This window comes from Ovis canadensis, chromosome 11 (genome assembly GCF_042477335.2).
Source record: "Ovis canadensis isolate MfBH-ARS-UI-01 breed Bighorn chromosome 11, ARS-UI_OviCan_v2, whole genome shotgun sequence".
NCBI classification, from domain to species: domain Eukaryota; kingdom Metazoa; phylum Chordata; class Mammalia; order Artiodactyla; family Bovidae; genus Ovis; species Ovis canadensis.
Genome location: NC_091255.1, coordinates 20,098,762 through 20,114,930, shown reverse-complemented (window position 1 = coordinate 20,114,930; position 16,169 = coordinate 20,098,762). Strand labels below are relative to the sequence as shown.

The 16,169-nt window shown below is 51.6% G+C and overlaps 1 protein-coding gene across 25 annotated transcripts in view; it reads left to right on the top strand.

Annotated features, from left to right (window-relative positions):
- Positions 1–16,169, top strand: part of BCAS3 (BCAS3 microtubule associated cell migration factor) — a 608,745-nt gene that overhangs the window by 580,840 nt on the left and 11,736 nt on the right. For 11 of the 25 annotated variants that reach the window (XM_069602698.1, XM_069602701.1, XM_069602693.1 and 8 more), the window contains one exon: positions 4,923–5,090. In XM_069602698.1, coding sequence (XP_069458799.1) covers positions 4,923–5,090 — 168 coding nt within the window. Of the gene's footprint in view, positions 1–4,922; positions 5,091–10,726; positions 11,006–15,425; positions 15,492–16,169 lie in introns of those variants that run through there. The other 14 variants (XM_069602691.1, XM_069602692.1, XM_069602689.1 and 11 more) reach the window with 2 other exon arrangements.

Below are 16,169 nucleotides of genomic sequence, written 5' to 3'. Positions count from 1 at the left end.
AATGGCCTGTATCATTTCATGTTTGCCAGCACACACATTTCAGGGGTGGTGAGTTTATTGCTTTCACCAGCCTCCCCCCGACAGGTAAAGAACTTTGTAGACAATCAAACTTTGTGGAAGAGCGCTCCTGATAATTTTGATTATCATTATAGCAAGATTTCATTGCGCCAATGGCACTTAAACTGAATCTTAGAAATATTCCAGGAAGAGTAGGGTGGGAGGTGGGCCTGATGGAAGGGGCTCCCAGGAAGTATCAGGGAAAACTGTCACTCCCAGGACCGGTGACCTTCAGTTGTCTCAGCACTCTCAGTAAAACGCAGATCTGTGAAACGGTGATCACAGCTGCTTCCCTGAGCTTTGTGGGCCTTTTTTTTGGCTCACTTTCTTTCCCCACCCCTCAGCACAGTGCTTGACTCATATCACAGTAGACACTAATCCATATTTAATGAATGTGTGAGTTCACCAAAATAATCAACGTGAGAAGGCTTGGTAAACAGCAGAGGGTTGCTTCAGCTAAAGATCTGAGTTGCTAAGTACATGTATTTTGTGCTTTGCAAGCAGCCTGCACTAAGTGTCTTCTCCCCCTTGAAACTGACCCTTCCCCCCCGTAATGGGGCTCGAAGGGCCAGCCCATCTGATGGAGTGTCTGTGGGCTGGCCAGATGAATGATGGCAGCGTCGACCACGCTGACAAGATATGCAGTTGCCTAAGAGCCCAGAGGTGACCTCACTCTCCCCAGGGCTTGGCCTCTCACCCCAGCGCCTGCTGACGCACACACACACCTGCAGCCCTTCTCTCGCTCCAGGACAAGGAGACCTTGTGAGCTCCTTTGCTGCCCTCATCTGCACTGGAGGGGTGGAAGGATGGGCAGGAAGGGGCATTGCTGAGCCTCTGCTGGGACTCCTCCTCACCCTCTAAGCAGGACCACTAAGTACCTCCTCTCCGTGGCCTCTCAGGACAGTAGAAATGATTGGGTGCTCCTTTGCTGAACACTTGCTTGGGAAGGGGATCCCTGGTGGCTCAGCTGGTGAAGAATCTGCCTGCAATGTGGGAGACCTGGGTTGGGAAGATCCTCTGGAAATGGCTACCCACTCCAGTATTCTTGCCTGAAAAATTCCATGGACAGAGGAACCTGGAGGGCTACAGTCCATGGGGTCGCAAAGAGTCAGACACGGCTGAGTGACTAATACTTCACTTCCCTTTTGTATCCCCAGTCTCCTACCCCCTGCTTCCTCACAGTGCCCCTGCTGAGAGAGAGCAGATTGGATCTCCTATCAATTTTTCTTTTCTCCTGTGTGCCATCCAACAGACAGAATGGCTCCTCAGCATAATCATGATTTGTTCGTTGTTCAGTCGCTCAGTCTTGTCTGATTCTTTGTGACCCACCCCATGGACTGCAGCATATCAGGCCTCCCTGACCTTCACCATCTCCTGGGGTTTGCTCAAACTCATGTCCATTGTGTCGATGATGCCATCCAACCATCTCATCCTTTTTCATCCCCTTCTCCTCCTGCCCTCAATCTTTCCCAGCATCAGGCTCTTTTCCAGTGAGTCGGCTCTTCCCATCAAATGGCCAAAGTATTGGAGCTTCAGCTTCAGCATCAGTCCTTCCAATGAATATTCAGGGTCCATTTCCTTTAGGGTTGACTGGTTTGATCTCCTTGCGGTCCAAGGGACTCTCAAGAGTCTTCTCTAGCACCACAGTTTGAAGGAATCAATTCTTTGGCACTCAGCCTTCTTTATGGTCCATCCCTCACATCTGTACATGACTACTGGGGAAACCATAGCTTTGACTAGACGGACCTTTGTCAGCAAAGTGATGTCTCTGCTTTTTAATACACTGTTTGTTATAGCTTTAATCATGATACTCCAAGAAACTTGGGCAGGTTGGGAATGGAAAGCATGTTTAAAAGGCCATGGTTGAAGGTGACAGGAGTTTTTCCCAGAATAAGTTAAGAAAGACAGGGGTGATTTCTCCCTAGAACAGTTCTCCAGGGCAGATGCAGCTGATAGAATGAGCTCCTAGCTAAGGACTAGCAGCCTGTGTTCCAGATCTGTCACTCGGAGACCCTGAGCCTCCCTGAATCTCTCTGCGCTTTCAGCTCCTCTCCCATATGCTGGAGTGGTACCCGTCCCTGCCTGTCAGGATCGTCGTGGTAGTCACCATCTATGATGAAACTTCACATGGTGTAAACTTTTTATTATTATCATATACACGTGCATACCCCTTATGTGCAGAGAACTCACCATACGCCGTTTATCTAACACATACCCTGCAACACCCCTGTGAGACTGTATTGGTTTTCCACTTTTATGGATGAGGAGTCAGAGGCCCAGAAAGATAACCAGCTTGCCCAGAGCCAGGACATACACAGCTCCTCTGTGTTGGAGCCTATATTTCTGCTTCCATTCTCCACTCTAACACTAACTCCTGATCTTTTTCTCCTGTGTCCTGTCACTTTGTCCCTTAAAATATTACAGACTCCTCCGGCCTTTGCCCTCTGTCACAGCCTCTGTCCTACACAGCTTTTGCTATAACATCTTGCTGCGTTGTTTTGTTGTCCTCTTGATTTGGCTTCTGATATTTCTCCCGGTCCTGCTCTCAGCTTACCTGCCCTGACTGCCAAACACAGACCATACAAACCTTAACTGAGCACCTTTCTCAAGGCAGGCACTGTGCTCATGTGAAGCGAGAAAAGGAGCAATGATTCTCTTTCCTTTCCCTGGCTCTGGGACATCTCTGTCCATTAAAAAAAGAAGAAGAAGCTGCTGCCTCAGCCCTGAGTGCACAGGGCAGAGGAGTGTGCCCGTGTATTATTGTTAATCTCCTCTTCTGTAAATTACTAGGCATAGACGTCCCAGGCAGACCCTTCAGAGAAACACTGGTGCTGTAGCTCTTGATCTTGTCAACTAAGAGTAGGGCGGTGCTGGAGGAGAGCTGGCAGGAACCTCACTTGATCTCTCCCCTCCTTTGACACAGGGCAGAGTGTTATTAGCTCCACTTCAGAAATGGAAAAGCGACATGCAGGGCCCTGCCTCTCCCCACTTAGTGAGTGGACAGTGGGATCGCCAGTCCGCTGGGTGTCATCAGTCCTCGCGTGTCCTTGGGGACTGGGCACCTTTGAGTCATGGTTGATGCTGATACTGAATGTGGGCTCCAGGGCAAGATAAGCACAGCCCAGGCCTCTGAGGGGCTGACACTGAGCACTCCAGCCCCACTGCCTAGCACCTGGCTCCCCAGGCCCATCACCTGACCCTGCCCAATGGAGAGAGGATGTGGTACGGGGCAGGTCCCCGTTCCCGGGTGCCACCCAGCAAGCTGATCCCTAGCAACCCCCGCCCCAGGTGGGCCTCTTCCTGGGGAGATGCATTTATAGACGCTACCCATTCCTCCGGCACCAGGAATCCACCCTCCAACTAGGCAAGAGATAAATCAAAGCCAAACTTGGCTGATGACATTCAGGAGCCAGGAGTGACCCCAGCCACACATAGAAATCCCAGCGGACTGGCCAAGGGCCTTTGTCTGGTCAGGAGAGCCCAGGATTATCTGGCCCTCTTTGCTGATGTATGGAGTCACCGGCTGTCGGAGTGTTTACGAATGGTTATCACCTCGATGCTTGGGCCTTTATCAGAGGCAGGGCCGCCTGCCGGGGCTGGGGCTCGCACCCTCTCTATTACCACCTGTCATTGGCAGGGAGTGTGCGCTGACGCTGCCCAGTCCAGGCTGCCGAGGGAAGATAGTTTCTGACGGCTGATCAAAGAGGAGAAGCAAGGCCCGATAAAAAGAGTGTGTGTTGGTGTACTTTTAACTTTGGGAAACATTGGCATTTGCATTTTTTCCCCATCTTCCTGGTGCTGGCAGGAACCAAGCCCAATAAATGTGGTGGATTCAGTTACCTAATCACTGGGGAAAGGGTATGTGCTTAAAGTAACAGAGCATGACTATAATCTCCTTCCAAGAGAGAGCGGCTGAAATAAGCTTTCACAGAAGACTTGCTGTATAATAAAGTCGAGTCATTTAAAGGTAGCCTTTGAAGTGATCTTGCATGTAAAGTCTAAGCTTGGCATTCAGCAGAGCGCCGTGTACTCTTTGGAACTGGGCTGCAGCTCCTGATGGAGGAAAGATCTTTGGGGAAGATGCTGTCACCCAGCCTTCCTGCGGCCGTCCCCCCAGATGGTGCCCCAGTGATGCGCATGTCTTGGGGAACTCTGTGCAGTGGAAGAGGATGAGGTGTAGACCGAACTGTCAGGGCGTCCAAGTCCTTGAACCAAACCGGCCCACAGACCTGCTGTTGGATCTTGGGACGTAACTTTTCTGAGCTTCAGATGTAAAATGAGGACATTTGGTATAGGTTAGAGGCTATAGTGGCTTTGAACGCATTTTTTTTTTTAATGTGAACTCAGTAAGCCCTTTTAAAAATGAAGCTTTAGGGGAAGTCCTGTTGCATTAACAGAGTCAAATAGGGGAGTTTTGCTTGAACCTGGGCAAGGATTCCGTTGCCCTTGACCTCCAGCCTGAAGTAGTCCCTGAAGACTTCAGGGGAACCCTGTAGGTCCTCCGAAAACAGTTCAGGGAATTTCCTGGCAGTTCAGTGGTTAGGACTCTTTTTCATGTTTTCACTGCTGAGGGCCCAGGTTCGATCCCTGGTCAGGGAATAAAGATCTTACAAGCCACTCAATAGGAAAAAAAAAAAAAGAAAAAACAGTTCAAAAACTACTAGCCCCATACCCGCCCTGAGCTGGTAGCATGAGCTGTCTCGTCCTGCCCCGCGCATCTGTGTTTCATTGTGTTCCTTCCTCCAGCCTCAGGAAGGGCTGAAACAGGCCCTGGGCGGGGGTGGGGAGGTGGCGGTGGGCCAGCGCCGACAACAGCCTGCCCTCTGCAAGGTGACTCAGGTCGGATGTCCCCGTGTGTGCTGCAGGTACCTTTGACCGGAGCGTGACCCTGCTGGAGGTGTGTGGGAGCTGGCCAGAGGGCTTTGGGCTGCGGCACATGGCCTCCATGGAGCACACCGAGGAGGGCCTGCGGGAGCGGCTGGCCGATGCCATGGCTGAGTCCCCGAGCCGGGACGTGGTGGGACCCGGAACAGGTAAAGGTGGCCTCGCACTCCTAGCCTGACTTGGTCGTGAGCGGTGCCTGTGGGTGTGGAGCTTCTCTGCTGGGAGAGGGTGCGTGTGTTTGTCTTAACCCTCTGTGTTTCTCTAGTTAACATTCTGGTTGCCATCCATTCTGGAAGCTTCTGGTATTGAGAAACCCGGTGCAGAGGGGAGTTCCCATGGAACCGACCCCTGCTCCATGGACTGCTGCCTACAGACTTGCTGTGGTTCCACCACTGTGTTGTACAGGCGGTGCCTGAAGGACAGCCTTCTCCAGGGAAAGGGACTGCCTTGCCCACTAAGGTTTCAGCAGCCCTTGGGCGACGAACACTGAGGCAGCACACCTTCCTCTGTCCTGCTGCAGGCTTTACAGATTGGCGAGTGTCAGTGGGTCCTGCAAGCCCGAGGGGCAAGGGTGAAGCAGGCAGGGTTGGTGTGACCACCGCCCCCACCCCCGCCAGACAGCTTTTTCTTATGCTGCCTTTGGCCTTGGTACTGTTGTCTGCCAGTGAGTCCAGCAGCTGGGGGCTAGGGCAGTTTCTTGCATCCTTGGATGATTGGGTGCGCCCTGCCCCAGGCAAGCAGCTATAAGCACACACACACACACGCACTTAGGAAAGGCCATAACCCCTCCATCTCTACAGAATTACAGTACAGCCTGCCTCTCCTTTTTCCTAAAGCTCCTCCTAGACATCTGTGCTGTTAGTGAGGGCTCTAGCTCAGCGTTTATGTCCGAGGAGGACCACCCAACAGGCATCTTCTTGGTGTTCTGAGGTCACCAGGGGATGGAGCACAGATCCTCAGATCCTGGCTGCAGGTCTTCCTGCTCTTGCCTGCCTGAGTCCTCTCAAGCCTGTTGTCCTTTACCTTGAACTGCTCATCCCTGCTCCATGCGCCTCCTTGGAGAGAGGATCCCAGGGAGGAGAAACAGACACACCTGGGGCAGGAAGTAGGACCAGCAAGACTGAGAGTCAAAGCATTTTTGGCAGAACTCGGAATGCCTGACATTATCACACAGTCCCGATTCCCTGTGGAACCTCTCGGTCTTTTAGATCTTTGGGTTTAGTGGTTAAGTTTTCCCTCTCTTCTTTCCCATTCCATTCAGTTCCTCTGTTTCTGTCCTAAGAGGATAGAAACATATTGTCCTCAACTCTACCTCCACAGCATTAGCTTCATGCCTGCCCATAGCGCTCGTGTGATAATTGGCAAACGAACAGAATAGATGCAAGAGAAGGAGTTGGCTAGAGATGGAGAGGTGCCTTATCCAGCCACGGGAGACCGCCGTCTCTGAGGACCAACCCCCCGACCCCCTCTCCATGCCTCCTTCTTCCCTGGAAAGGAAGATGCAGGCCTTGGAAGCTGCAACCAACCATGTTCTACCCTTGACTCCCACACACACAGGCACACCACCTCTCAGCCCTCCTTGTAAAATCCTCTGACTTGTGAACGGCAGCTCATCACACCATTGTTCTCCCACCTGGACCCAGAGATGAGGAGCAGAGCCATTATCAGGGGACTTGAACCCCATGTGGCTTCCCTGGTGGCTCAGATGGTAAAGAATACGCCTGAAATGCAAGAGACCCGGGCTTGATCCCTGGGTTGGGAAGATCCCCTGGAGGAGGAAATCACTACTCACTCCAGTATTCTTGCCCAGAGAATCCCATGGGCAGAGGAGTCTGGCGGGCTACAGTCCATGGAATCACAGAGTCAGACACGACTGAGGGACTAACACTTACTAACCCCATTTTGCTCAGAAGCTGGAAGAAAAGCTTTTCCTTTCATGAGCCTCACTTGCAGCCCAGCTTTCCCCTGTACCCTGGGGCCCCGTCCAGCCTCGCTCACACCAGCAGTGCCAGTGGCACCGGACACATGCCCAGGAGCCACTCTTCCAGCGCCAGAGCGGCTGAGGGTCGGCCCTCCTCCCAGCCGCCTTCCTCGGAAGCCCCGGAGAGCCCGGCCGTATCATCCAGCAGTCAGACGGGAAGGCGCGCTCAGGCCGGGCTGGGGAACTTCAGCCTGGCACGGACCATTAGTAACCTGAGAGAAGCTGGCAGCGGTTCATCTGCCGGACAGCTGAGGGATTCAGGAGTCTTTGTGGCCTTAAGCGGGTTCATGAAATTAAAAAAAGAGAGAGAGGGAGAGAGGAAATTAAAACTGCCTGACCCACAGGTCAGAAAATAGGAGACGCCCTTTGAGAGCTGAGGGATTTCATTTTCCTCCCCAAACTGTCACCAAATGGGATTCATTTGGTTTACTTTGACATGTGTGTGAGTGTGTGTGTGTGTTTTATATATGTATATAAAACTCTGTCTTGGTTTTTTATTTTTTAAGATTTTTTATTTTTGACGTGGCCATTTTTTAAGTCCTTACTGAATTTGTTATAACACTGCTTCTCTTCTGTGTTTTGGTGTTTGGCCTTGAGATATGTGGGATCCCAGCCCCCTGACCAGGGATTGAACCCCTCACCCCCTGCATTAGAACACAAAGTCTTAATCACTGGACCGCTGGGGAAGTCCCATCTCTGCCGTGATTTTAAAGGTCACTAAGTAAAGCAGATATCATGGAAGTTAACCTGTTCCCCTCTGCCTTTCTTGAGATTGAGTCTTCACATTTCGCAATTCCAGATAAAGTATCAGCCTAGCAGTGCAGCCGTGGGTCCTAGAAAGGGCAGGCTGACCCACCCCCAGCAGAGTCCGCTTGCTGCCCGGGGATAGCCAGGGAAGTACAGTGTGATGTGGTTGAGAATTTCCTGCACGTCACCCGTTGCTCAAGGGAGCCTCCTGGTCCCTGTCTCTTTCCACAACCTGCTTCTCTGGGTGGAGGGTAGGGTGACCCAGGCGTCTGCCTCTGTTGGTCTCTCTGAGGCGGCAGAGACGATCAGTCCCTGTAATGCCTCCAGCAGGTTCTTTGTTTAGTGTACATCCGGGACAGGTGGCCTCTTTATCAAGCTGTGAATGGCACATGCTTTCATGACCCCTGACGCCAAAGCCCGCCGTACCCATGTTTCACTGTTGTACAGATTTAGCCAGTGATGTGCTGGTGAGGGTTTAACAGCCAGCTCTACAAAGGGAAGCAGGAAAGTCCTGATTTATAGCATTTGGGCATTTCCATAGCATAGAAGCTCCCATTACAGCCAGTTTCAGGCTGTCAACACGATCTCAGTCATCTAGCAGAATTCCTGAAAGTGTAACAGCCAGCCAGCCCCAGCATTCCACTGGTAAGCTGCACCATAGTGCACACCAGCTCTCCCCCAAAGTAAAGCAAAGCCTTTCAAAACCTTACTCTTCCAAGAGTGGTATGCGAACCAGCAGCAACATCTCTATCCAGAAGCTGATTAGAAATGCAGAATCTCAGGCCCCACCAAACCCTGCTGACTCAGCACCTGCAGCTGGACAAGATCTCTGTGCACGGGGCTTCCCTGGTAGCTCAGACGGCAAAGTCCGCCTGGAATGCGGGAGACCCGGGTTTGTTCCCTGGTTGGGAGAGATCCCCTGGCGAAGGAAATGGCAACCCACTCCGGTATTCTTGCTTGGAGAATCCCATGGACAGAGGAGCCTGGCAGGCTACAGTGAAGTCACAAAGAGCCAGACACGACTGAGCGACTAACACTTTCACTTTCACCATGCGTATAAAGTCAGAGAAGATCCATTTTAAAACATGGTTAACTAGGAGGCAGGTGTTGGCTCGGTCCTCCAGGTTGGCTGCTGACCAAGTAGTCTATGAATAATTAGATCACATGTGGGATTTGCAAGTCCAGCTTGAAAATAACTGACTAAATTGCTTTCTCTCTAACATCATCACATCTCCCCATTCAGCAAAGCAAAATTTAGGTCAAGCAACCCTGCTTGTACACTTAGGTGGCTGAAGAAAAGTCGTGAATTGTTCAGATGGGTTGGTGCCCCTCTGCCAATGTGCGGTCTCTACTCCCCAGTGAGTCCAGGCAGTCTCTCTGCACCTTTTCCTGATTCTCAGTTTGCACTCATCCCTCACAGGAGACACCAGTGCCTAGAACAGTGTCTGGCCTGCGGCAGATGTGCAGGAACTGCCGGGTGCCTGGGATCCTGCACCTAACCTCCATGTTAGCGGTTTCGCTGTAGCCCCTGCTTCACTGCCGTGGCTTCCAGCCTGTTTTCATTCCCTCAGAGAGTCTCTTGTGTCTCTGGTCCTCTGAGAGTCTGTATTTTATCATCTTTCCCATGTTACTGCTGTTTATTGAGTATGAATTAGTCTGCTCTTTGTTCAGTGTGGTACCTGGGCTCCATCCATCCACCAGCTTAAAATCGGTCTCTTTCCTTCTTGATGGATACTATTCCAGGTTTCCTGTTCCCCTCAAATCTCTTACTCCCACCAGCTTGTCTCTCCCACTCAGAAGAGAGTGGTCAGCATTTGCGAAATCCCTTGGCCTCCTGCACCCAGACCCTGAAAACCCCCTTTCCTCCTGTCCAGAGGAAGAGCAGTCCCTGCCTGCAGCCTGCGCAACCACAATGCCCATCCTCCCCAGAGTCCCCCCTGAGTGTCCATGTTGCCCCAGTGTTGGCCTGGTGAGCCAGGCCCGGTGATGTTGGAGTGATCTCGCTGTGGTTCCTGCCTCACCGCATGCCCCTGGTTTTCTTCTGCCTCCAGCTACTTCTCCATCCTTTCCCTGAGTTTTCTTCCTCTGTCAGCCTTAAATCCATGTCTCAAGGCCCTATCTCAATCCTTTCTCCCCTCCCTCCATCCATCCAGGGCCATCTCCTCCGCTTCCGTGGCCTCGGTTACTATCCATAAACCGATGATTTCCAAAGTGCCTTCAGGTTGGCTTTCTCTCCTGATCTCCAAGCCCATCGTCCAGTCCCCTGCCCATGTTTCCATGTATCTATCCACTGGACTGCTCTGCCCTCAGCTTTGTCCTTCTCCTGGATTCACGGCTTGTCGCGCACCAAGTCCTTCGTGACCAGCCACTGCCCTCTCTCCAGGCTCCTGTCCCTGCTCTGGGCGAGCCCCAGCCCCACTCAACTCCCCGGAGGGTCCCTGAGCACACGTGCTCTCTCTGCCTGCGGGGCCTCTGCACATACTTCTCCTTCGGCCTGGAATGCTGTCTCCCGCGGCCCCCTCCTCTCTCCATCACTCCCCCTCAAAATAACTTGACTAATTCCCGCTTAGCAGACATTCCTTTCAATATTGCCTTTTCTAGAAAAATAGGACTTTTTTTTTTCCATAAGCAAAACATTTACTTATTCCAGTCATTTTGTGTCTGAGGGAAGATATAACCTGGGCTTCCCTGGTGGCTCAACCGTAAAGAATCCTCCTGCCAACGCAGGAGACCTAAGAGACGTGAGTTCGATCTCTGGGTCCCCCAGAGGAGGATTCCCCCTGGAGGAAGGGTACAGCAACCCACTCCAGTATCCTTGCCTGGGAAATCCCATGGAGAGGAGCCTGGCAGGCTGTCTAGTCCATGGGGTCGCAAAGAGTCAAACACAACTTAGCGACTAATCAAAAATGGCAAAAATATAACACAAAAAATTTTCATAAACACCTAGATACGTATTAATTTCATTGTCACTTTAGACCTTAACTCTTTCAATCACTATTTAGCTAAACCTTGTCTTTTTTTTTTTTTTTTTTTTTGGCTTTCTCCCACATCCAATAGCAAAAGCCCTTAGGCCTAATTCACAGGTCCTGATCAGCTGCCTGAAGTATTCCTGACACGCGTCTGTCGCAGGCTGCCTCCCTGGCTGCTGGTGACTCTCAGGAGCTCTCTAAGTCAGCAGTCACGGTCAAGAGCTGGCTTCCCACAGTCCTGGGAACTCTGTTTCATTCTCCTGTTTGATCACAGCTCTCGGGGTAGGAAAGAGGCTGCAACTTTTTCTGTCTAGCGTCTCTTTCTTTAAAGTATTTTTTTAATCGAAATATAATTGATTACAGTGTAGTTTCCGGTTACAGCAAAGTGATTCAGTTATACATACATACATTTTTTTTTTCAGATTCTTTTCCCCTGTAGGTTTGGGATTACTGAGCATAGTTTGGGATTAACATATACATACTACTATATATAAAATGACAGACAAGGAGCTCCTGAATAGCACATGGAGCTGTGTCCAGCATCTCTTTAACTGACTCTTCTAGTCCAGAAGCAGTTACTCTTGGGGATTACAACCCCCCAGGGGCTCAGTCTTTACCTCTTACCTTCCATACACTTACTTCCTTGCTCAAGTATACTTTCTCTCAAATATTTCTTAGTCAGAACTTTCAGAAAACAGTAGTATAGGCAAAGCACTCTAGGATTATTTTATTTCATTTTTTTAATGCAGTCTGGACCCACTAAATTGATTTTGCAACACATTGATGAATTGTAATCTAGTTTGGAAACCAATGCTCTAGTTTATTCTGCTAAATCCTCTGAGTTTTCCTGAATGTATATTAATTACTCAACCGAAAAGGCTATGAGTTTATTTTCAACTAAAGGTCTTCCAAAGATTTCTGTCAGAAATCTTTACCTTTACTCTTAGAAAAGGTGTAAAGGTACTTTGAAAAGTACCTTTTTTCCTTCCTAACGTGGAAAGAACATTTTGAACAGTGTGAAGTTTTTAAATGATCTCAGGAAGGGTTCAATAAGTGAATTAATAAATATCCACTGACAACCTATGTTTTGCAAAAGATAACTCAAAGCACTGTGTGTGTGTGTGTGTGTGTGTGTGTGTGTGCGCTAATAGCTTTCATTTCAGGACTGTAGGAATTCAGCTCTCAACCAATGTTAGTTATTGGTACTGGAGTTGACCAGCTAAGGCACCCCAAAACACATAACCCTGCATGCTGGCCCCTGCATCCTTCGTCTAGGATTAGCTGCTCCAACGGGCCTGGAACTCCTGCCTGCCTCTTCCTGCTAAGGCGGCAGGAGCCGTAATATCCCCTCCCATCGCAGGTGCCATGTGATCACGTGACCATAATTGCAGGCATGGGGGCTGAATTAATTCTCTTAGCTTTTAAATTTTTTGGGTATTTGTGTTTTTGGCTGTGCTGGGTCTTGGTTGTCGGGCGGGCTTTTCTCTAAAAAGTTGGGGAGAGCAGTGGCTACTCTCTGGTTGCGGAGCACGGGCTCTAGGGTGCATGGGCTCAGTTGTGGCTCAGGGGCTTAGTTGCTCCATGGCACGTGGGATCTTCCTGGATCAGGGATCAAACCCGTGTCTTCTGTACTGGGAGGCGGGCTCTATCACCGGGGAGCCACCACAGAGCCCTCTCTTAGCTATAAACATCCCTACTCTCCGGCAAGCGCCATCGTCCAAGCAACTTGGCCAGTCCCGTAGATCCTTCTCTGCTTTACCTAGATTTTCTTCTTCGGTGTCTTTACAAAATGCTTTCAGGGCTTCCTCTCCACTGCCTCCTCTGGAGACCTGTGCTGTCTCTCTAGGGCTCCCCTTGTAGGCGGGCTCTCTGAGGGTGCCCCTGGGCACAGTTCGTGCCCTCAGGGAAAGAGAAAGCTTCCCCTCTCTCCTTTCTTCCTCACTAAGGCCTGGGAGAGGGAAGCCACGAAGTGTAGTAAACATTGGCCTCCTGTTCCTTCACGTCCTGGCCGCCGCCATTCCCCATGCTGAGCGCTTCGGTCGCCTCGTCTCCTCCTGTCTTGTCCTCAAGGCACCACCTCCCAAACGGCTTCGACGCCTCAGACTCCATGCCACCCGTGCAAACGCCCTGTCACACCACCACTCAGTAGATGTCCTTTATTACGATGGACAAAGGAGGAGAAAATGAAAGCTTTGCTGTGAAATCATAACTCAGAGCTGTGGGATCAAAAGGAGATGCCCAGGAAGAACTTCCGGTTCTTAATATCCAGTCACCTGAGTCATTTCCGCCCATTACCCTCGAGACGGGAGCCCCAGAGAAGGAAGCCGCCCTCATGTTAGGGCCCACTCTCCCTGTCCGCCCTCCTGGGCCTGCAGCTGACCGCCCGGGCTCCTGCCGTCACATTTTAGAGTCTCTTTCCGGCTCCCGCACCTCTCCAGCCTCTCCCCTCCACCCCCTCCACAGTCACCCCCCATTCGTAGTTCATGCCGACACCCTCGGCCATCATCCCCAGCGCGAGCCCTGCTGACCTGTCTGTGTTCAGGGGCCTGCTGCCCTCGCCCCCTACCCAGTCCGCTTTGTAGACCAGGCTCTAATCTCCCCTCTCTCTGAACTTCTGCATTGCCTGTGCACAGGAGGCTTGGTCCAGGACAGCCATGCATGCTGTCTTTAACATTAGTAAGCAGCGTGTATTCCCTTCTCCAGCCCACTGGGGTAAGGCTCAGCTCCGGTGGTCCTTCCAGCGCCTACCTCAGCCAGACTGCCCGTCCGGCGTGTCTTAGCCCAATTCCGGGTCCTTGGACTGAATCCAGTTCATCTTTGTTACCTCTATCCAGCAACCTTTTCCCTGCCCAGCATCCAGCTCTGGGAGCAGAGCCAAGCTGAACTCCAGTTAATGTTTGCTGAATGACTGGATGGGCTTTTGTGGCTCCTGAGAGGTCAATGAAAGCCAGTCAAAGCAATGGGAAAAGGGATTGTGTTTAAAATACACACTTGTTGGTTCCCAGCCCATTCTAGGTAGGCAGCTTCCCCTGCCCCGCCTCCTCTCCCTCTGCCCCCCGCCACCCCCACGCCCCTCTCTTCTTCTCCCCTAAGGCTGTTGAAAGCCCCAGGCAAAGGCAGAGCTATAACGCAGAAGTTTTGGGCTGAGAAGCATCTCTGCTCATTTCTCAGTTGCCCAAAGTTGACTCTGAACTCTTTAACTAGAGCACACTGATTCCTATCTATAAGGAGGAAGTGCCCCCGTGACCTCACAGGTGAATCTTCAGAGTCCCCTTTCCAGGCGTTGCCTCAACAGGGAAGCAGGGATTCCTGTGGGAAATGGACAGGCTTGGACAAAGGGTGGAGAAGGGCCACTGGACCCCCCAGATAAGGGCCCTTCTCTGAAGACATGAACACAGGTAAATGGTTAACAAAAGGGAGGCTTTCTCTCTGTTCCTCCTCTTCTGCCAGAGAATTCATCTTTAACCATTGACCTTTCTGCGAGGTGTAAGATCTGAACAAAGTTGAATACAGTCATGGATGGTTAAATACCCATCTTTCCCTTCGGCCCCTACCTCTGCCCTTCTGCCTCAGAAGATGGTCTGAGGTGTTTGGACCACCCCCGAAGTGGGATGGCTGGTGACAGAGGAAAGACAGACACACAGACAATAAACGTTGGAAATGGCCCTCTGACCCCTTAGGAAGCCAGAGCCTGAGTTCTTAAAGCAGAAGAGAGGCCTGTACTGAGAAGGCCAAGCCATGCCCATCAGATTGGGTTTAACAGAAGGAGGCGTTTCCGAGCACCCACACCAGAGTCAGCTGTCTACCCTCTGACACTGGGTGATTGTTTTCCTGCTCACTTTTCTCTGAACCCCACCCCTGCACCCCGCCACCCCGCAGCCAGACACCTTCAGGCCCACTCCAGAAGGCATTCTAAGATATGTTGGCAGAATCTCCCAGCCCCAGGCTTCCCAGACTCCCCCCGACCCCCTGACATGTGTTTTATTTATTGTAGCCCGAGAGCTTGCAATCCCACCCCTCCATGTGCTTAATTGAGTTTGCGGAGAATTGACATCCTGTTGCTTCATTTGTTCAGGATGCTTTTTTCCCATTGGGTGCCTGTCCCTGCCCCGGCTGGGGGCCGGGCCTCATCTTCCTGGACTGTTCCCTTCATCTCCAGTTGGCCAGGACCAGTGTGCACTCTCCACTTCGATGTGTGTGACTGGGGCTGGCCTTAGGGCTCGGTTAGACGGGGGAGCAGGTGGGGCCAGGCCTACCAGGGCCCCCGCTTCCATTCGGGCGTGGGCCGGGTCCTTGGACGACCGCTTGGAGGGTCTTTGGTTTCATACTCGATGCCTCCCCAAGCCACTGGGAGCTGAACAGAAGCATATGGTTCATGCGTTGGGGCACGTCAGAAGGCTTCTCTGAGCAGCCCCCTCGCCCTGCCCAGCAGGTTGGAACTTCAGGCCTGGTCTCTCCATTCTTAGAGCCTGACAGAAGGAAGAAAACCTGAGGGGCTGCCCACGCGCTGGCGGGACCTCCACAGCCTTCCCTGCCTCTATCCCCAGGCAGGAAAGTTGGCGGGACTGGGAGGAGGAGCAGAGGGGCGAGGACAGAGCAGCTTGGGCCGGTGGGAAATAAATGAAGCTCTGCACGCGCCGCACCTCAGAACAGACCACAAGCATCCCACGCAGCTCCCAGTGGCCAGACCAGATTCGCATCTCTCCTCCCCTGATCTCGGCACCGGCTGCTCCCTGCAGGGTCCGTGTTGCAATCCTCTTTAAAGAAATATTTTATTTTCGATACAGACACAGCCCTTGACGTAGCAGTAAAAACCACCACCCCTGAGAGACACGTGGCTGTGAAGTGTGTTGGTATGTAACTTCCTGTCTTTGCCTACGTGCAGGGCTTCATCCCCTGGTCCCTTTTTGTCCCCCCCAGAGGTCACCACCACCCCCCCACCCCCTGGTGCTCAGGCTTTGGGAGGCATCGGAGCGAGGGAAGGAGGTCGACTCAGACGGGGGGTACCTTCTGACCGTGGCCTGGTTTGGGGTGGGGAGTAGTCGCTCTTGTTCCCCCAACAAGAGTTTCTTTGAGAAGCTCATTCCCCGCCCCCCACTTTTAAGATGGAAGTCAAATTTTCGGATTCTGCAGTGCAGAGCAGAGAGGTCACTAGGCTCTAATGCATTTACCATTGACTGCCCCTCTTGTAGTGCGTCTATTAGTGAGTAATTTGATTTGTACCTATTCATTTGCAGTCCCTGCAGGAGCCTGGAGCTGGCCCCTAGTATAATTGGTGCTGTCTCTATTTTTACATCATTAGATTAGCCCCGACTCCTGGCCACTTGTTGTCTGCGCTTGTCTGTCCATTTATACAACCTAATGTAACACAAAATTCATTACTGATCACATTACTTTCAACTCTGAAGCCAGCCTTGTGATAAACATTTGGTTAACCCCTTCCTGCCCACAGGAGGGGGGGTGACGGAACAAATGCACTTCCACTCGACAGGCAAATCAATATCTTAATACAGCAAAGTGGAATTGCATTT